This window comes from Lepidochelys kempii, chromosome 7, assembly GCF_965140285.1.
Source record: "Lepidochelys kempii isolate rLepKem1 chromosome 7, rLepKem1.hap1, whole genome shotgun sequence".
Classification (NCBI taxonomy): domain Eukaryota; kingdom Metazoa; phylum Chordata; order Testudines; family Cheloniidae; genus Lepidochelys; species Lepidochelys kempii.
The window spans coordinates 83381337-83403848 of NC_136386.1; the positions used below are offsets into that span (position 1 = coordinate 83381337).

A 22512-nucleotide genomic window follows, 5' to 3' on the forward strand; every position below is an offset into this window, starting at 1 on the left:
AGCATGATAAGTATGGTACAACCCCTCAAAGTGATACTTCTGGGAGAGATAACGACATAGCAGTCATGGATTGACTATGGTTGTGACATCATTGTTTTGAAACACCTTAATGGGTAGCATTTCATTAGATGCATAGTTCAATGTGGTAGGCTTATATGCACCTAAAAGATTTTAAGAATCAAGACCAATAGGTCTTTCTTCTCCATGATTCCATGAACTGAATGCAATGAAAACCTATTGCCGGAAAACTGTACTCATTTGCTCAACCCAGAAGCCTGAAAGTTCCCTGAGAAATCATCATCATGAATAAGCTTGCAGAATTCATGTACAAATAAAATATTACCTTTTACAATGGGCAGTTTGTGTCTTCTGCTGGTGGCAGTCACCATGATGTGTGTGACACTAATATAAGGGATTATGAATGAGTACACCAGTGTGGTACAAGAAAGTATTAACCAGACTGAACCTGTTTCAACCACATTTTAACAGGAAGAAAAAAATTTAATGAGAAATATTCACACTAATTCATTGTGATACAACACAAGATTCCATTCAGTTCTGTTTCCCTCTCAGTACAACACTATTTTCTCTCATTCCCAAAGGATGACATAACTCATAAATGTTCATTTCACCCTTTTATTTAGCCTCCTGTTTAACTTGCAGAGGGCTTCATCCAAGTAAACAGGGAGCAGACGGCAAATATAGTCCCAAAGAGAGTATGTTCCTTGTACATTTGGATTTTCATGCATTTATTGCTCGACTGGAGTTTATAGAATGAATTTTCACAACCCCGCATACAAAAGAAACACACACATTAAACTGCTAAGGGGATTTTTATGCAGATTGTTTCTGCACTGGACTTCTGAGGTTCACAAAATATCCCTCATTCCCCTCCTCTGGCAGCAAACATACTCATACAGGGACTTATGGATGGGTTGCGCTTCCACATATCCAACAGCTGTTTCCTGCTGACATCAGAAGCCATACAGGGGGCCATCTGACTCAACATAACCCCCAAATGGCATTTCTACCTTTGTCATTGCTTCTTTGATACATTTTTAACATAAATAAATCCTCTTCCTTCCTACCTTTCTGGAAACTCTTCCAGTCAAGGCCTAAGTAAAAACATAAGAACTCTTCTATTTTTCCTAGTCCACTGAAACACAGACAGACATTGCAATTCCACTATGATTCAGTCTTCAATATTTTAAATTTTTTTCCTGCATGTGTATTGTTTTTAAAGAAAAACAATCTACTGAGGGATCTGACTTTTAAAATGTCAGATGGAATGATGATTATTTCTATTTGGGTCACTGTATAATTATTTGCATCTTGCGCACCCAGTACAATATAACTTCACACAATTTAGACTCAAAATTCTTTAGGGAAGGGGAAAAAACAAACACTTTAATGTAGCTCTCTGCCTTGGTTACTGAAAAAGTGCAGTCTCTCTCCAATCCAGATTGGTATTATTTCCCATTAAACTTGCAATCAACTGGCCCCATACAAACACCAAACCCCTGTCTAGATGCAGGCTTCAGCCCCACTTCTCCCTCCAAAAAAGCCTGCCAGCCTCTTTCACACACTTTTCAGTCATTTTCCAAACTGATGCTGACTTATAGTTTTAATTACTGAAGCCCATTTGCTGGAGAAGCACTTTGAAATGAAAGCAGCTATTATAGAAGCTGTATTTATTATGATTGTTCCTGGATTGACAGCAGGCCAAAGCAAGATGCCAAAGTAACAACACAGCCTGTTGGTTCACAGCACCAGAGAAACACCCAAGCTGCCTAGTAAACTAGAGCCAGAGCATCAGCCGCCACCTCACCATCACTCGCATTCCCTTGCTTTGGCAGTGTGGAAAAAAGGCCTTCAATCAATAATTTGGTCTGAGGTGTATTTCTAACCATCAGCAGGTCTTCCTACAAAAAGGTTCTGCTCTGATCACACAAATCACATAGAAAGTCCTCCCCCAGCGGGTAGAATTTGAGAAGACTTTAAACACACTGATAGTTTGAAGTGATTTGTATATGGGGAAAAAGCCAGCACAATTTAGGCCAACCAGCAATGGATATATTAAACTAATCGGTCTTATTTCCAGGACATGCTGTCCCTTCTAAAGTCCAGTTTAGGGACGTGGGGGCAGATTTTTAAAGATATTGAGACACCGAAAGATGCAGATGGGTGCCTCGTGGGATTTACCAAGGGAAGGCTAAACAACCTCCTAATTTGGGGATGTGAGATCTCATTTGGCCAAATGACTGACTTAAACAACTGGGAAATAAGGGGGCATGAGTTCCATTTGCCTTTGGAGACAGGTGCTCCAGGAGCTACTGCAGGATTTTAAAACTATTATTCTCCCATAGTACAAGCAGCAGGGGAAGCACTACTTTCAAGCAATATTCACACTGCTTCTGTATCAAAGGTTCCTATTTAGTTGGACAAACACAACATCACATTTTTTAATTCACATTTCCCTTGGAGTACAACAGCTTTAATTAAGAGGGGGGTAGGGGGGAGGTATTTTTCCCCTCCCTCTTCAAAATTTAGCAAGTTTCACAAAAAATCATTTAAAAAAAAGTGTTCTAGAGGTTTCACAAAACCTCTGAGCCCCTCCAGCTCCCTGCAGCCCCAGGCCTCGTTCTTCTACTGTCTTTTACAAAGGCTCTTCAAGTACAGGGAAAGGCATATTGATTGTCCTTGTGTAATCTCCCTGCTGTCCATCCATCACTGAACCTGAAATTTGTCAATCACATGGAGATTGACACTTTGACATCAGTGGTAGTCGCTGCTTTTCCAGAGCCTATGAATCCTTCTGTCTGATTTAACTCTTTGGTGTCCATGCTTATGGTACAAGTTAGTCCTATGTATGTGAATCAAGAATCCTGCATCTCTATACAATATTAAGGGGAAAGTTTTGTGCAGGTTTTTTTTATTTTAAGATCAACTTGAAAACAAAGTGAAAGGGTTTTTTTCCTAGGGAGGAGCAAAAGGGATAGATTAATTAGGAACAGACAGGGTTGGACTTACTTTCACCTGTGGAGACCTGGGTCAAAACTCAAGCCTTGAGTAACCTGTGAAAAGGGGTTTGATTTGGGTAATTGGAATCAGGCCCAACTGTAAGACTTTGACTCTGTTTAAAACCAAGTCTCAACTGGGCAGGTTCAATTTTTTTGGTTCCCAACATATCCTTCCTTTGCCCCTAAGGCCACCTCCCTCTGCCATCACACCACAGACCTGGATTTCCTCCACGCCACATAACAATCATCAGTGAGATGGGGTATAGAAGTCTTTATTCCTCTGCCCCTCCTTCTACTCTCTGATGTGGGGAGACAATTGGCTACTCCTTTGAGACTACCAAACAGGGGGAGACTACTAAACAGGGGCACCATTCCAAGCTGTTTTCTGAGTGTGTGGTAGGTGTCCTCCCAATAGTCCAGCAGAGATTGGCACAGTCCCAATTCCTATTACAGCTCCCCCCCCCCCATCTCTTCTATAATTTCTTAGCAATCACAGCTGGGTATCACATCCAGCCAATTTGAGGAGGAGGGGTCAGGAGCACCTTACAACCCCCACTCCCAAAGACCTAATGAAGTTCTGGAGCAGTTATGTGATATCCCAGAAGATCTCAGGAGAAGAGGGAATGTATAAGGAGCTGGTAAATGGGATGATGTGAGGGAGGAACCCAAGCATGTAGAGAAGAGAGGGAAATATTCTTGTGAGATTTCTACCAGTTTGGATCTGATGCTCCAATCCAGATCCTGAATAGGGCTATGTCTCAGAGGGGGACCCAAATCCTGAATATTAACCTTTTGCAGGGAGTGTCTAGAGCCAAAACATTGTCACCTGGACCCATCCCTGATTTTAGCAAGCTGGGAGGCTGGCTAGCTGAAAGGCAGATGTTGGAGGGATGAGAGCTGGTTTACTGCATTCTTCTATGCACTATGAACATTAGTAGTCTGTGTTCTAAAATGGAGGGGCATGAAATAAATATGCAGAACACAAGCAAATTTAAAGGGAAAAAGGAGGTTATCATTTTAGCTTAATAATGTTACAAAGGAGGATGAAGAACAAAACATACCATATCACTACAGACCATAGACTGGATCCTCCCCTCAACTGTTCTACCAGCACAAAGCTGCCCTAAAGCCCACTTCACCAGCCAGCGGAGGATCTGCCCTGTATAAAAGGATTCTCAGGTAGCACGGAGCTGCCATACTGGCTTCTATGCTACCCTTCCCCCTACAGCCAATACAGGGGATGTGGCCGGGGGAAAGAGCGACTTGGCCGACTCATCCCTGCACCCCAGGTTGCTGTAACAACTATTTGGGGTCCCTGGTAACCAGTGTAAGCTAGAGCGGTCCACAGGCTGCTCTCACCTGTGATGGGGGACTGGCCCAGCACAGAACAGCCCCAGGGGAGCACCCACATCCTCCTCAGTTGCTCCAAGTCAGAACTCAGGATGCAGGCCCATGAATGAAACATTGAAACCAGAATGATTTGTTTATGCCCCTTGAAAAAGGGGAACATGATTGAGTTTTGCATACACCAAACCACAACTGTCCAAGTCTTTCTCCACTGGATATGGATTAGTCCCCAGTTCTGTACATTTTTCACTTTACCTGATTTCACAAAAAACTAGTGGCACTTTTATCAAATACACCATTTAGATATTACCCCCACAATTGCTGGAAGTTATTCTATACAGATGAAGGAACATGCTTTCCTAGTTCTGATTTACGGTGTTCAAGCATACACATGCTTGTGCCTCTGCACTTTTGCATTTACCATCCCACAGGCTTTTAGGGTAGCAGAATGGAACCATTTTGTAGTTCTCACCCCTTGTAAATACACATGGCAGGCCAGGGGACGTGGGGAAAACCCCCCATTTGAAACAGACACCCACTGACAGGTAAGTCATTGGATTTGGGTTTTACATATAGGGGAACTATTAAGTTTGCCCTATCATGGCTTGACTACCATCAAAGTTCCTTTGGTGTCTACTTAATTATGAAAATCCTGCTGTTAAAATGCCATTAAAATCACTATCTTAGGTAGATTCAGTAGCTGCTAGTATGAAAACATGTTGTTCTCCAATGACCTGTTCCTGCAAAGTAGTAAGCAACCTCAATTCCCACAGACTTCAAGAGGAGTTAAAGGTACTCCATATCTAACAAGGGGTGCTCAGCACCATACAATTGGTTCCCAGTTAAGGAACTGGTAGGTGAGGTTCTGTTCCGAAATGCAGCTCCTCTTTCCCTCAGCTTCAGTTCTCAGTGTTCTGTACAAGTACGTAAAGTTAGAGTTCCGCGAAACCACTTTTTTCAGAGAAATTTCACTATTTCCATAGCAAAAACCATTTTCTGAGGCAAGATGATAGTTCTCCACCTGCAAAATCTGCCTTTCCTTTTCCAGAAGGACACTGGGTGAAAATGAAAGTGTTTGGCTTTTTGTTAAAGTCCCAAACCCCAGGATTATTCTCCAGCTGTGTCAGTGCTGAGCATTTCCTTATACAGCTCTGCTAACAGCCCCAGTTTCTCATTAGCAAACCCATAGACATTTTTCATCTCAACGTGTCACCTGAGTTACTGTGTCCTTCCAGGAGCTGCAGGTTAAAGGACTCTCCCCATTGGCGGAACAGCAAATGAGGAAGCTCAGAATTGAATGAGCAGAAACTCTCAACCAATCCCCAGGGTGGGGGGCGGGTAAGAGGGGTAAGTTCTATGGGTGAAAGCTGAGTCCAGTTACCGGGGCAGTGGGAGAGAGAAGCCAATGTAAAACATTAGGGAAAAAGTAGTCAGCTCATGGTAGGTACCGGGTAAAGATGTAGAACAGCCTGGAGTCAAACACCAAGAATATACGGCCAGATCCTCAGCTGGCATATCCTGAATCTCTCACCTTGCCCACTGCCTGCCTCAGGTTACCCAAACAATGAAAGCTCTGGTTCTCACACACTAGCAGCATTTCCCCTAATACATCGGTGGTCACTCTGTGCCTGAGCCATGGGGGGCAAGTAAAAAGCTTTCCCTAACTTGTATGGCCCTTGCACAGCCATGGACAGCAGCAGTCACTGCGTGCCTTGCAGTCTGGAACACTGGAGCTGCTTGCTCACACTTCCCCCAAGGGGGCAGGATGCTGTAAACAGCGTGAGGAGGGGAGGAACAATAGTTAAAATGGCACAAAGGGGTTCTGAGAGTTGTAAATGTAGCAGCTAACGTCCAGCCAGCTTTAGTTTCTCTCTTTCTTGAGGCTAATGAGGCCCTGAACACCCAACACTAGTTTTGCTGTCTTCCCATCACCTGGTGCACGCTGGATGGTTCCAGGAAATCAATCTCCCTTAGCCCAGAGAGCTCCCCTAAATGAAAAGTCTTATCTAGAACATGTCATGTTATATAACAAGTCACTTGCTTTGCCTGGAAAATGAAAGATGATGAGGCAGAGTCCTCGGGACAGAGGCTATCTCCATAAATCTGCCACAAAAGGAGTCGTGGATTACTTTGCTGAATTAATGATCTGTCCTTCAAATGGAGCCCTGACCTCAACTGCTGAGCATCACCAACCTGCCAAGGCAGCTAGTGAACTTTGATGATTCTGTACAGCAGTGTGAGAGAAGGCTGCTTGTAGTCTGATTTTTGGATGGTGTTCAGTATTAACTAGCATGTACCCCCACAACCATCATTATTTTCACTACTGCTCCCTATTAGGGCCTCGCTCTTGTTCTTTCAGGCTCAGATGTTATTTATTTTCTCTTTCTTTTAGTATTGCTGTCCCGCTTTGTGAGGAATCAAGGAAGGTTTTGACTGAGTTGGAGTGTGTTAATTGCTTGTTAGGTGAGAAATGAGTGGACTTAGATCAAGGACAGTCTTTTCCTAATTGAATTTCACTTACAGTATGCACAGGGATCCCTATTACCTTGAACAACGTTGGCTATAACCAAAATCATCAGTAAAGCTTACACTGCACAGGAGTAGCCCCACATGCAGAATTCAGAAATTCAAGGAAAACAGCCTGCCTCCTTACCCCTCTCCAACATTTTTTTTCCCCATTATATTGCTTCTACAGACACAACCTCTCTAGGGAAACTTGTAGAAAAATTTCCCATCATTGCTATCAATAGTTCTGCTGCACTAATGGAAGCCCTAGTGTAGACAAGCCTCGAGTGGCTTCTGATATTACTATCTCCATACCGGTTTAGAGAAAGTTTTAAAATGTGGATTTTCCAATGAAATTACTCATTAAAATTCAAATTTCAAAAAAATTGTCAGAATAGTTAAATGTTTACATGGAGAGAAGCATATTAACTAACTCAGGAAAAACAAATTTAAAAAAGGATTTCTTCATTGAGGGAAGAAATCTTTAAGTTAGTATGTAGACAAGCCAGCCAGCTAGCTGGCAACAGTGGACTCCTCAGCTATGCCAACCAAAAAAAAAAAAAAAAGCATACAGATGAGACCATTGGATTCTGTATGATTTCAGACTGCAATATCTTTGTAACCAAAACAGTATGCGATTATACCTTAAGACTTATTTTATATGGTTAATCTTGTAGTGTTATTGTTTTTCTGTCATGAGAAACTTGTGCTTGTAGATAGCTGCATAAATAAGACCGTCTGCAGTATATCCTGAAGACACAATCTAATGCACATCTAAGAGAGGTGGGGGGGCTGAAATGGACAATGTCAACATATGATTCAGAATTTTTTTTAAAAAAGTCCTTCCCAGTGATATTAACACCATAACTTATTAAAATGGAAAGAATGATAAACATCCAATTTACTTGTTGCTGTACTTTCACAGTGGACAATACAAAATAGACTAAATTAGTAGATAAGAGATAGTGTTGCCTAGACACTAGCACTGGCAAACTCTGGAGACCTGGGTTCTATTCCCAGCTCTGCCAGTGGTCTTCTGGTTGACCTGGGACAGGTCACTTCCCATCCCTTTGCCTTGGTTTCCCCATCTGTCAAGTAGAGATAGTGAGGTTTATCTTCCTTTGTAAAGCACCTTGAGATCTACTGATGAGATGTGCTGTATAAGAGCTAGCTAGCTCGCTCTTATTCTTAATTTTCACTTTTGCTTACAGTCACTTGCTAATTCAATTAACTTCCTGATACCCATATGTTATACAGCTTTGCAAAATGGTCATGAAAATTTACCTGCCTAGGCACAAAATCTACTCATTGACTTTTACTATAATGATTAAGGATAATGACAAATTAATGATGTTTTATTTGACTGCCAGAAAACTATTCGCCTTGTGTGAGTAGAATTTTGCAAGGCTGCATTAACAGAACGTTTCAATGTTTGGAATATAACACATGAGAAGGTAATGTATTCCTTCAAAACAAACACACACACACACACACACGGCATGGAAATTTTAAAAGAGACTTGATTCAAAGAAGTCAGTCATTTCTGTTCATGCTTATTTTTATAACATTTAAATTTTGAGCCTAAATTGACCTGCCAGCATGAGTTTAATGAATCATGAATTTAAAGCACCTTTCTCTTAAGCAGAACAGACAGAGGGCTAGTCATCTGCAACAGGGATTTTGTAACTGACTCAAGGAAGCATCCTCTTAACAAGTTACAAGTAACTGTTCAGACTGGCCACATCATCACTTTTCTGCCATTAAAACTAAACGTGTGCACCCCCACATGCCATACTTCCTGACTAGATTTATATTAGTGCATCCTGCAGACATAATGGGGAACTACCCCTTAAATGTTTCAGCAGTGCCCCAAAGACATGACTGTAGAGCAGTACCAGCAACACAGCGGGCAATGCACTCTGGGGTGTCACAATCTGGCCAATCCCATTCCATAGGCATTGTTAGGATGTCCACAACTAGAGCATGCTGTGCTGGTAATATAGATTCCCGTGAGCTTAACCTTGGTCTCTGGCATGACTGAAACACTGTTAGCAGATGAGGTTACTAACCAAGCTTCAGTCATGATGTTGTTTGTGGACACAAAACCATGTCAATAATGGGTTACAATTCTGTTAAAAGCAGAAGCTGGGAACCTGGAGGTTTTATCCCAGAATACAGTTTACAGGAAACTTTTGGTGTAAGCCAAAGGCAGAGCGATGGACTCCGTGAGGGAGCAACATTCCTTTATCCCATCTCAGGACACAGATTACTGTGAGTCTTCACTGCTTTGTGTTTCAACCTGGTACACCTGATTCTGCTCTTGTGCTGGGGTAAATGAGGAGCAAAAATTAAAGTTATGCTATTTGAAACTGGCATAAATGAGATTAGAATTAGGCCCAATATGCTTCAGCTTACTCTCTCGCATACATTAGGCAGTCCATTCACTCAGTGCTCCATACCTACCTTTAAATTCAAATCCTTCTCTTTTTCTGGACACTGAAATCTGTCCATGAATGTGCTACTCCTCAGACCTCAGCAACACTACCATACTGGAAAGTAGTTAGGTTATCAGGAGGGATGACAGATGGACAGTTTCAAAAATATTTTTAACTTCCTGTGTTTTTGGCTTTCCCAAAAAAATGCAAAACAGTTTAATCGCTTGTGGCTTTGAGGTGTTTTTAAGGATTGACTGTTTCCTACAATAGCCGCCCACCCCCTCACCCTACAAGGCTAGATTCAGGGGTAGCGATTAAGTTATTGGCATAGTCAAGCAAATCCAAGTGTCTTTGTGTATGTCTGACTGTGACTGTCAATTCACAACACTCCCCCCTCCCCCCGGCAAAACACACATTTTTGGTTTATTCCCACTATATCTTGACTGGGTAAGGGTTGGACCAGCACAGACAAGACTGATGCTAGCCAGGTCATGGGACACATTCACAAAACAGGTTAATGGCTACTTTGTAAGAAAGGAACAAGAACAAAAAAAGTATAAACATAGCATACGTTAAGCTGAAATTTGGGGGTTGTTTGCTTTTAAAAATCAGCCATGGGGTTTTAATAGAGTAGAGAGCCTGATATGAACATAAGCAAACTGAGCTGACCTGACCTGTAAAATGCATGCACGCTCATTTGTTTTGCAGATTTGGGCCAGCAGACAGAAAAATATTTAAAGTCTAGCCACAGTCTGTTTTGTATAGCAGTTGACAAGCTAAAAGAAAATACCTAAAAGTGAAGTGAAAAGAAAAATCACATTTCTTCGAAGCTAAAACTTAGACTTCCCATATAGATCTGCAATACTGTTCTTAGTTCCCTTTTGCACCAACTAGAGCAGTGATACTGAGACCTCAGTGGTTGAGGAGCCAAATTAGTGATTACCCAAAAGAGCCACAGTAGTGTGAATTCATTTTTCCATTTACTGTAGATTCATATTTAAACAGTATAACAGGGGAATATTTAGTTTTTATATATTATATATAATATTATTCTTACAACAAAATAACTAAGTATTATTTTATCAATAGCAATTGGCCAACAACATAGTAAAAGCATCCTAACTGGTTCATAACTTAGATTGGTTAACAATTAAATCAGTGTTTTAATATCATGTGGTATTGTTTTAAAAGGATCATCCACTTGAGGGGGTGGGGGAATAAGCTATTAAGAATTCTTCTGTGACAAAAAAAAAATCAAAATTCAAAGTAAAGAATGGAGGTGAGAAAATCAGGCCACAACAAAGAACTTGAGATCACTTGGGAATCTGTAGGAGCAGAGGGAACAGGCCAAGTGGGGTTCATGGCTAAAATGTTCCAGTGTACCGCCTTTTGGCAAGAAGGGGACCTCTAGGCTGACAGCAATTACAGAATACTCCCCAACAGTCAGAGGGATGAGAAAGGCCATGTTCACACCACAAATTTCCCTCCACCCTAAACATTTTTCAAGGCCAATCCAGGGCTGTGCTTCAGAGAACTTGATTTTAGAAGCACAAGGCAACCTGTGTTGCGAGAGAAATGTTGTTGGAAATTCTGCTCATGCATGAGGTAGCTGAGCTTAACAGGTTGCCGAAAGCAATGAAAACATGCAGTATCACATAAGGGCTGAATCTACACTCCATTTATTGGGAAATCTCCTACTGTTCCATTATTACCATTGAGACTCCTAATGTAGGCAGTAGCATTAATGTAGGCAGGGCATCAGGGATATTACTACTGCATAGTCTAATTCTCCTTAGATTAGGCCTACAGATCAAATGGGTAAAAATGCTTGCGATCATTGGCGCTTTGTTTACACTTGTGTTCCCAGCATTGCCAACACTAGGGGGAAATTTTCCCTGAAAGTCTAGTGCATAGAAGGCCAAGGAGGAACCTGCCCCTTTCCCCGACATCTCCGGGCCTCATGCCGGCCACATAGGAACGGATGAAAGGGATAGGAGCAGCAAAGCCATCATTTAGGAACACAGGCAAAAGCTACAGTTTTGCAAGTGAGAAAACTAAGTGTCATTAATAATGACAATACACATTTATCCCAAGACAAATTCAACAGCCATGCCAACACAGAAATGTAAAGGTGATAGCTATATCCTGAGCAGCACTCGGAAAAGGACATTCCAGAGGATTAGCCTACAGAATGGATCTTGGGAGAGGAGTAATTGGATAAGAGCCTTTCACTTCTAGGTCATGGGTTTGAACGCAGCACAGGTCAGCAGTTGCAGAAAGTCTTTACCATCTGAAGGTTGCTTGATGGCCTCTGTGAAACAATTGTGGTCCATGTCTAGTTCCCAGTGAATCAGTGTCTACATCATAAAAAACCCACCACTGCAATTTGCTCTGATTGATATCCCTGTGTGACAGGTCAGCAATCGGTCACCTGATATACTGACAGGTCAAAAAAACGTTAAAAGGGAATTATACAAATGTATAATCTCAGTATTTTTAAAGACAGATTGAGCTAGATTCAGACTAAAAATTCCAGCCAGGGACAATGGACGTGAAAGCCAGGATCAAGCCGCTCTGACACTTCAGGCTTATTGAGGTGCAGGCAATATCAAAGACATATCTGAAACACTAGGCTTTGAAAAAGAAAGCTCTGAAGTAACTGCAGAGTGAGATGTGGAGGAGAGGGTGGGAATAGTGAGCAGACACAGGGTACAATAGTCATTGCATGGAGGACACAGATTGTTACACTTCAAAGAGGAGACACCTGCTCAAACACTCCATTGCTGAAATGCCACTGTAACCTAGCGCTGCGTACTTGACATGCCACTGGATTCTGTCCAAACCACCATTAGTAAAAAGGCATCACAAACTTTGAATGGCTGGGATCCCAGAGAACAAGAGAAAGGAAGGGCAACATGGGACACCTGAGATGCAAGGCCATGTCCCTAAAATAGAGGCCTGCAAAAGGGGTCAGTGCCAAGCTGAAGAGAAAGGATGTATGTATAGGAAATAGAAGATAATGCTTATTTCCTTGTAACTACCAGCATGGTATCTATCTTATCTCTATGTATCTTAGCCTAGAGCTAGTGGAATCCATGCAAAAAGGAGGAGAATTGCATTCAGGTTTTTTCTGAAGTCAGATTCTATCTTAATCAAGTTTTACTATAACTCAGGTGGTTTTAGATTGCTTGGGAATTTCACACAGATCACTCCAAAGAAGCAATTAAAGGGCATAGACTAAGCAAACCTCTCCCATAAGGAGGTGTTTTCTGACCCATTGTCCCAGTGGAGCATGGGAAATGCCTACTGACCAAGAAGAAGACCTGAGGGCATAATGTGATGGCAGCCCCAGGAGAAGAAAATACATACGAGGGAGTGAATTACTCCCTCACTCTTTGAGGTGGTACATGCAGGTAGGGTTAAGAGACTGGTGGTGGGAGGTGAAAGCCAGCTCTTACACAATTAATTCAGCTTTTCACCAGAATTAAATTCATTCAAAAAAATACCATGTAGCCATACCAACTTGTGCTGTAATCCTACTAAATCTCACAAGTTAAGCAGAGTCAGACCAGGCCAATACGTTAATGGGAGATAAGTAGGGAACACTTAGGAGCTACAGAAAAGGGTCTCAGTAATTCAGCAGGTAATAAATCACACTATTTCCATAACTATATCAATAACATGACAATTGTATCAACAAAATGCTTATGCCTAGCCATCTGCAGACATCCTCTTTGGTGCAGTATGAAATGGAACTATTCTTTAGTGATGACCATACTTAAACTTTTGTTTTACTTCATCACTTGTAAGTTATGCCGTGATCCTTAACTCATGAAAATTACCGTGTACTATACTGTCCACCATTACATATATTCTTTTTCTAAAAGCAACGCTATCATGGCCAAATGCCTAAGGGCTCTCCTAATCCCCTTGCAGACCTGCTACTTTATAGAAGGTGAACTGCATACAGCCTTAAGCCAGTGGAATACATCCAAAACAGTAAACTGCATTCCGATATGAGCTAGACCAGAGGTGGGCAAACTATGGCCCGTGGGCCACATCCGGCCCACAGGACTGTCCTGTCCCTGAGCTCCTGGCCTGGGAGGCTGCCCCCCATCCCCTGCAGCCATGCTGCCGTGCAGCGCAACACACTGAGCAGCAGGGCTGCAGAGCCCAGCCTGACTCAGTGCTCTGTGCTGTGGGGCGAGGCTGCCTATCCTGGTGCAGCCGCGCTGCCAGCCACTGGTGCTCCAGGCAGCATGGGAAGGGGGAAGGGTGTTGAATGGGATGGTGTGGGGCAGTTAGGGGTGAGGGGGGTTAGATAGGGGTCAGGTTATGCCTGGCTGTTTGGGGAGGCAGCGCCTCCCCTAACCGGCCCTTCATACAATTTCAGAAAGCTGATGCGGCCCACCCCTGAGCTAGATGCATCCAAATGTGCACAAAGCAAGCAATGCACAGCTGGTGCTGAGGACATGCATATAGCAGTCATGCTGCATGTACCTTGCATGTTACTAAACTCTGAAAGATCACAATATAGAACAGTGGCAAAAAGTAGGTAAAATAACCATTTCCACTCAAGAGGATTGAGACGTCACTAACAATGGATTGTGACGTCACTGAAGGCAAAAGAGGCTCATCAGAAAACAGATTTCAGTTATTCCAGTAGACTTTGGTAATCAGCATGTTTGGTATTAAAGAACTGACTACAGACCAATAAAATCACAAGTAGTTAAATAAAAATAGTTTTTCAAGTTTGGACAGAGTAGGTGAGCGCTTTAAAAAGGCCAATTCTTCCCTCACCTCCAACATATGCCAACCATGGGCTCATGATGTGGTCTCCATATGACTTACCTGAGACAATGGTGTACCCAATACCCCTGGACCGTCCTTTGTCCTGGTCAATTGCCGTTATCATACGCACAGTTGTACCCTAGGAAGAAAAGGAAGATGTCAACATTCCAGGCCCTGTAGACTTTCCATTGCATCGTTTTCCTGTTTTATTAGGCTGCAGGATGTGCAAGACTTCTCATATGCACTTGAGGGGATGAGAAGAACTGAGTGAATCAGAACTTCATGACACAGCAAGTATAACAGTTGAAGTACATTGCTAATGTAATTTTTTTTTTAAATTAGTGTTCTAAGTATTTGTGAGAATCAGGAGTTGCCCATGAACAGGACAAGGCACGGTGCAGAAAGGCCCTATAAAAGTTTCCTGCACACAGCTCCACCAAAGCAGCTTATTTCTGTCCTGCAACACCCTTTGCTATTCAAGTCCTGTGCCCCCAACAAAACCGTGCCAACATACCTTGGTCTTGACCTGTAATACCCAAGGCAGAACTAGATCTGTAACACACAAGGTCATCTGAGCAGATTGAGACAAATCATGTGGTAGTTTTGTGAAGTGAGCAAATGTCCACCAGGAACTATGACGACACCAACAAACTCATTTCACTGTCACTTGCCACCTACCTATAGTAGACAAATTTGAAGCTAGGTCACCAAGGTGAATGTTGCAATTAAATGCTTGAGCTGAGAGGGTCACTTAACATTGGGAGCCAAAACAGAGAAATCTCAGCAGAGGGTAAAAGAAGCTGTAGCACATTCAAGGCAAAAAGATTACGACTATAACAGATACACAAACTGGAGTTTTTAGTTTATAATGAAATAGACTTTAAATTTTAGAAAAAATAGCTTCCATTGAGCAATAACTTCCTCAGCTTGGGGCTTCAGGCCTCATATCCCAGAAGAGAATTGTTCTTCCACCCTACATCTCAACAATGGTTGATACACGGATTCTACCTACCCTGAGATTTTCAGTTCGGATTTCTTTTGGTTTTTTACTTCAGTGTTCTTTGAATGAGGCTTTCTTGGCAAACAGAGATACTAATCAGGGCTGGCCAGCTATCTGATTGTAGTTCTTCCAGTCAAAGATTTGTTACATTTTATTCGAAAGCTATAGACAGAACGAGGGTCAGAACAAAGCTCAGAACAGGGGTCAGTCTATGGATGGTTGCCTGCCTCTGTCAGACAGCCACTTACACAAGCTCCTTCAGGAATGTCACATGACAGGCAGTCCCGTGAAAAGCCAAAAGCATAGACAAGCCTAAGAGCCCCAAGTAAACAGTAAATGGACAAAGACTGACCAAGGATTAGTTTTAGGACCAGAAATGTTATTCATGTATGTGAATTCGCTATCTGGCTTCTCTAGCTTTGGCTTCACTTATGAGGCTGCAGTGAGTCCATGCATGGGCACATCGCATATGCACAAAACAGTAATTAATGTAGTGTGAACACATTTATGACTTTAAGCTGCTCCATTTTCATTGGTTTATTGAGAGCGGGAAAAGAGGCATTTATTTCATCCTGAGAGAAAATGTCAGTGGCATTTGCATGTCTAATGAGGAAGCGCAACACTGGCATTGGCTGCATTCCTCTAATGCCACAATTCATCAGCTGAAGGCCGAAGGTTGGAGCCCTTGAGTTTCCATCATTTATTTAACTAACCTTACTGGTTCAGTTTTTCTTTACAACTACAGCTTTTTTTTTTTTATGAACTGCGCTGAATATAAAAAAAAAATCTTGCCCCTGTGCATGCATGACAGTGTGTGCATATTTGGGTCCCTGTTGGTATAATGAGGTCCCCAGGTGTGGGGTGTCTAGGTGTATGCATACTTGGTCCTGTGTATGTGCTTACATATATGTGAGTTTCTGTGCATGCCTGCCTAAGCATGTGAAAATATTTAAGCATGCAAAAATGCAACACCTGTCAGTGTCTGTGCGCACAAATCAAAGTACACAAGCCAAACAGAGAGGAACCTCATTGACAGTGCAGGAGATGGAAGTGATCCCATGACATCAAAATAATCTCATTTAGAAATTAAAAACAGCCTTGAGCTACCTTGGAGAAACCACTTAGAGCGCGTCTCCCACAGAAATTCAGACTTTCAGTCCCCCCCTTTCAGGGCAGCAGTCTGACTCAATGAAGCACAGAGGGACTCAGTGGAGAACATATGGAACTGGCTGTAATAAAAGTGAAGTTCTTTGGGCCATGTATATTTCTCTCCTCAACCTCCCATGGCATTTCAACAAACTCCACATAAATCTGCAATTTGATAGCATTAAGCATAACTCCCAGGTCACTGACCTTTGAGCAGCACTCAGCTGCTGGGATCCAGCAGCCATTAGAGCACCTTTAAATCACCAGGATTAATTGTGATTTCCAAATCAACAAGTACACCAACCAACAACAACAACAAGAGTATTTAGCAGCTGGGGGGGGGGAAGGGAAACTGAGGCAAGTGGGAGCTAAGAGCTGGGATTTAGAGAGGAGAGGGAAGAAAGTAGAAAAAGGAAGGGAGAGAGAAAGAGAGAGACTTCAATGCACACAATTCAGTGCTCACTTCCCAAATGTGGTACACTTCAGTTTACTATTCCCATGGGAGAAGAGCCTCCAGTTGCTCAATGGCAAACTAAAAGTGCTTCTCCATTCCAAAGACACTGGATTCGGCATTGGCCTATCTGACAGTTCACTCATCGCCTGTCAAAAGAGACGGAGCAGCTCAGGATGATAAGTACGGCATAGCTTGTGACACATTTCAAAGGGAAAGCAACTACCGGGGAAGGGGGGCTAGTGATGGTACAGGAATAGTAATGGCTGTTTATGTTGGTGCAGGTTTATCCTATGAAAAGCCATCTTCTGTGGGTGCCAAGTGGGATGATTGTGGCCAGAGGCAGAAGCTAAGAGTACTGATGCTGCTATCAGGGTTTAGGGATTTTTTAAGAAAACCCACCTGCAAGAGACAGGGGGTAACCCACAAGATAGATGGTATTTCACCATCTGGTCATGAGGATTAAAGGACTGGCAGCTCTGGAAACTAGGGCTTTGGCTGGCTCTGGAGAGTTGGACATAAGTTTTCATGGAGTTGTTTTCGCAACTGCAGGTCAATCCTCTCTACATCTCCCCACTCTCGTTTACAAGCCCTTCCTTGTGCCCTGCTGAAAATGATTCACACTTTATCCATGGCAGTGAAACACACAGTATAGTGGATATGATTGCCTCACCTCCACTGCTCAGACATCCATTGCCTGAAAGCACAGAACAGACAGCAATTGCTACCCGCTACACTTCCCTTTATGGCCTACCAGGCTGTGACTATCATTCGTGCAGTCCTGTTTATAGGATGCTCCAACATTAATGTGATTAGTGGAATGAAACTCCCAGTAGTTTGTAGGTCTCCCACTAACAGCCTGATCCAAAACCCGAAGTTATGAAAGTCTTTCCACTGAATTCAAAGTATCAGGTCCTAAATGTCCATCTTCAATTAATTGCTTCGTGTGAAATGAAATATGACAATATAGTCATGACCTACCCTCATAGCTGAGAGCCTGGATAACAACCTCAAATGCAGAGCACTTATCCACTATCTCAGATCAAATTGTGATCTGCAGAAAAGCACTTACAGAGCCAATCAGCAGAGGGTTGGAAGAGAGCTGGATCTATGTGGACCTAAGAAAGGCCTCTTTGCACCCTATATTTTCTTTAGGCATCCTCATGTACCAGGCTTATTACATATTGTGATGTCCTGAAAAAGCCAAGAAATCCATCCTCCCAAAATGTGCCCTAATCTGTCCCATGTTTAGTGGGCAAGTTTCAGGAATGACAAACATCTGAAATCACGATAGCTAATTTCTGATGCTCCAATAGAAACTTGGCACCAACTTGAAGCAGCTTCTGTTTACGCCAGTCTATGTTCTGCTGTGTCTCAGAGTGCACGTAGTGGGAGTAGAAATGCAAATTGATGCACTTTCTCCACTTACTGCAAAGATCAAATGGGAAATCAAAAAATACTTTTGGGGCCCCCATGCAGAAACATCCTCAGTATGTTAAATACAAAGGCAATCCAGGGTAGCTGTACAGAGTGAAAGTGAAAGTCCTGACAGCTCCATCCTTGTTAAGTGCTCCCTCATATGAAGAAACTAAGTAATTGGTAAGCTTCCTCCTCACTTACTCTGTCTCTCAACTCCTCTTGGATTGGCAGCTGGTTTCTTCCCTGGCTTTTCTTACAAGACACCCTAACTTGGTCTGTTGGATCACCACAAGATGAAAGTCTATTGTCCAGGAAACTCCAATAGCAGGCAGGCAGGCACCTCCATCTCTAAATCAGAGGTAACTCTGCCACTGTCACCTGGGAGAAGTCCTTGTTGTTATATACTAGTGAGGTTCCTAAGGTGAATCATGAAGTTCATGTCTACAGGTGGTAATCATCCATGTATCTGTCAGGTAAACTGGTGGCTGCAGCTACTCCTGAAAGCTCCCAATATTCTTACAGGGATTAACAACTCATCTGACTGTCAAGGAGGGGTGAGGCCATAACGTAAGGCCTCAACATAGAGGGAAGCAGAGTGCTGGAATACAGAATAACCCACTCCCACATGGATGGGAGGAGAAGATTTAAAAAGCAATAATCTGAAACAGCCCCTTGCTTAAAAACCAGGAAAAAAAAGGAGATTTTACATTAGCCAAATAAAGTTTGAGGGTTTGGGGGAGGGTAAATAAATCCTTTTTTAATAAAACCTTGAGCTTTTAATCAAGTGTTCCCACTGATGGGCTGGAGGTATTCTAAGAAGGAATTAACTGAGTGCTATTGATACTCTGGAGCCAAGGTGTTACTGCTTCTGCATTAGTTCTTCGACTTACTGATTTGGGGGTGGGAGGGAGTTTGGAGGCGACAAAAGAAAGAATTAAAAGTATTTTAATTCTATTTTAAGGGAGGGGATAAATGCCACGCTCCAATAAGGAACACATTATTCACTCACTTTGGAAAACCCAGTCAGGGACTGAAAATTACTGGGCCTCAGCATCTCTCACTGTTGCACAGTTTCCTGTCTGGGATGCCAGCATGGAATGCATTCAGGTGTGCCTCTGCTTACCTTTTGCTGGGTGGATCGTTCCCATGTCCCCTCAGGAAAAGAAGCTGATGGTTTCTTGATTTAAAGTTTTTGGACAAAAGTGAGTTATGGTCTGAACACAAAACTAGGAGCCTGGAAGTCCTGGGTTATCAGACAGTGAGTCAGTCCTCTTTATGACTGGGGGTAAATGCCTCTATGCCACCATTTACCTGTCTGTAAAATGGCCACAATACTTACCAACTGACACAGGCTGTGAGGATTAACATCTACAAAGCATTTGTAAGAACAAAAGAACTCTATACCACAAGTGCTGAGCATTACTGTAACTGCAAGTATTCTGTTTTGGTTTGTCCAGGAACCAGGGGAAATTTGTACTGTCCCCTTTGAGAATACACACTGCATCAAGAAAGATTATGCAATGCTTAACGAGAAGACAAATGCTCTCCCCCTCTTTGCCCGCTAATGAATTCTAAGTGGAGGTGGAGGCAGGGGGAAGACGGGATTTCTTTCTTCCCCGAGTCTGAATAAGTATTTGTAAAATGATTTTGAATTCTGGTACAGCATCCTGAGCTCAGAAAAATAAGAACCACAGCAGAACTCTTCTCCTCTCTTCCTTCTTCTGTCACAGGATTAAGGACTTGAAAGGTGAACCTTAACCCCATGTCAAGGTAGGAGGAACCAGGGGGAGCACTTCAGAAAGCTGCCGTGGCAGAATCTGAGGGAGGGGAGGGAAAAACCACCACAAAACACCCCCACAACCCTATTTCTCCTTATTTCCAGTCAATTCTAGTCAAAGGGCTGATAGGGATCTGTTTTCAGTAATTTGCTGCAGTTTATCCACTCTTTTCACCTTCTGTCGGCTCTTCACCAACAGGCTGGCTGACATGCTGTTACTTGAATGAGGAAATTAAAATTTGTTGTGTTACCTAATAAAATCTTATTTGGTATTACTGCATACACTTTAGATTAGTTACTCTTGCCTGATACGTAGATACAGAAACAGTGTCATGCTGTGCACCACAGATAAAAAGAAAGCAAGAGAGACAGACAGAGGCAGAGAGGCTGAGGAAACTGTCAGGAACCTTGTCCAAACCTATATGCACCCGTATGTCTACAACGGCAGAAACAGCTTGTGTATATATTAGCCCAATGTGCCTGAAGAGGGATGGCTATATCAGGTCAGCTTGCATGGTACAGAGACCACAGTGTCCAGGTCAAATTGAAGCCTATTTTGTGGCAGAAATGAAATAAGCCCAGATGTCTCATCAAAATCCCTAGTGAACTTCTTTTTTCACATAACAAAACCACCACACAGTTTGACGGTATTCAGTTATGGATGTGCTGAACAAAAACAAAGGGTGTTATAGGTCAGGACAGAGGTGTGTTTGGGAGGCTGTCACAGTCCATGTACACACCGTAATAGGTTGAGAACCACCTCTCTAGAACCTATTTACCACTGTGGGCTACATCCAGTACCACCGGTATTACACTGAGGATGTCACGTAGGCCACAGCTGTGTGCTGATTGGGCCGCAGGTTGAGAACCATTGTTCGACACTATATTGGTGCTGCATTTCATGAGGTTCAAAAGTGACTAAATAGAAGTAAGTGGCAAGCTATTGTACTAGTACTTTCTTTTTTTTTAAAATCACTTCACTGTTAACCATAATCACCATTCTTGCAAGAGAAAATTCTAGAGGAACCTCTAACTAGAGTTTTTCCATGATTACATCAGAATTCACTTCACACTAATCTCCTGATCACATATACAGGGAGACTACTAGGTCACAAAATCTCCAAACCAGACCTACAGGGAGACAGCTTGGAGATCTGAAAGGAAAAGAAAAATAGTCAGAGGTGGTGTCAACAACAGCAGTGCCTGGCTGGTGCTTTGAGGAGCCATTTTCTTGTCTTGCAAAAGTGGCACAGCCAAACTTCAGCATGTGCAGAGATTTGTGTTCTTATGCTCTTTACAGGCTTCGGAAGTTCTTCCCTGAAGCGAAACTACACTGTCTTTACACTCCGTCATTCAATCAAATACGGATCCTCTCCAAACTCCCATCTATTGCACAAACCCCAGTGATGGAGAAAGCAAAGGGGGAAAAAAAATCACACAATACACTCACATTTTCTATGGAGCATGAGGACAGTTTGATGGATCAGAATTTTGTTTCCCCCACTTTTACTCTTTAATTCTATTATATGCTTTTTTCAGATGCAATAGAAGAAAAAGTAAGTTTATAAACAAACTGGAAATCTGTTAGATTATGGCTTAGTAGTTTGGGGGTGATTTCATATTTCATCTTAGACATGGATTTTTTGGTTATTTTATCCAGGCTGAGTACTATACTTTCTGAAAGTAATTGTTATGTACGTTAGAGTAAGGAACAACATGAAGGGACCATTTAGCTCCAGTCTTACTATATTGTTATTTAATTTAAGAGAGAGTCTCCTTTCATGGATACAAGGTCACTCGGAGGATGATTCGGTCTATAATCTTTGAGACTAGTGGGAATTTTCATTTCATTCTTTTTTGCCAACACTAAGTAGGAATTATTCTTCTTCACTGTGTTCACTGTCAAGTGCTGGGGAAATGCTTAATATAAACAGGACTGGATTTCATGGGAGTGTAATTCATGTAGCCATTTGTATCTATCAACTGCATCTTCCCTCTTGATGCATTTCTCAGCCTTTCCTCTGTGCTTTTTCTGATGGCATTAGACAACCCCACCATCCACTCAGAGAATGCAAAAAAATGTGTCCACTCTGCATTTCCTGCCCAGTGTGCAGGACTACAAGGCCCATCCATACAGACTTGAAATGTTCTAGATAGTAGTATGTAGTATTTTGGAAATTTCTCAGTATGAGCATACAATGAATGCAGACGAAATTACTTGGGAGTGGGGAGGATTGAGAACATATGTAGAATTATGAAAGTGAGGCACATGTGACCCAAGCCTCAGTTAAGGAGAGTGGAGCCTGGCATTGGATGAACCTCCTCCAATATCACCAATCCACTTTAACTTTGATTTGCAGCCACTGCTCCTATTCCAGTAATGAGCCCTTATACAGCTTGGACATTGCACTCCAATCCTGCACTACATTTATTCTAGTCCTTGGTCGTTCTTGAGCAGGTTTATGTTAGCTTGTGTAGCTGGATGAGATGAATGAATCAAACTGTGATCTAATCAGGTATTTGAATGCAGGATTCCAGAAGTGATGTGAGAGTGCATGGAACTCTAGCACATGATGATTTTAGGACAGAATGTAGTTTTCCAAGTGGAGAGAACACATGCT

At 42.4% G+C, this 22512-nt stretch overlaps 1 protein-coding gene across 11 annotated transcripts in view; it reads right to left on the reverse strand.

Moving 5' to 3' along the window:
* CDH23 (cadherin related 23) overlaps nt 1-22512 on the reverse strand; it is a 522984-nt gene that overhangs the window by 276121 nt on the left and 224351 nt on the right. For all 11 annotated transcript variants that reach the window (XM_073353546.2, XM_073353545.2, XM_073353547.2 and 8 more), the window contains one exon: nt 14159-14237. In XM_073353546.2, coding sequence (XP_073209647.2) covers nt 14159-14237 — 79 coding nt within the window. The remainder of the gene's footprint in view (nt 1-14158; nt 14238-22512) is intronic.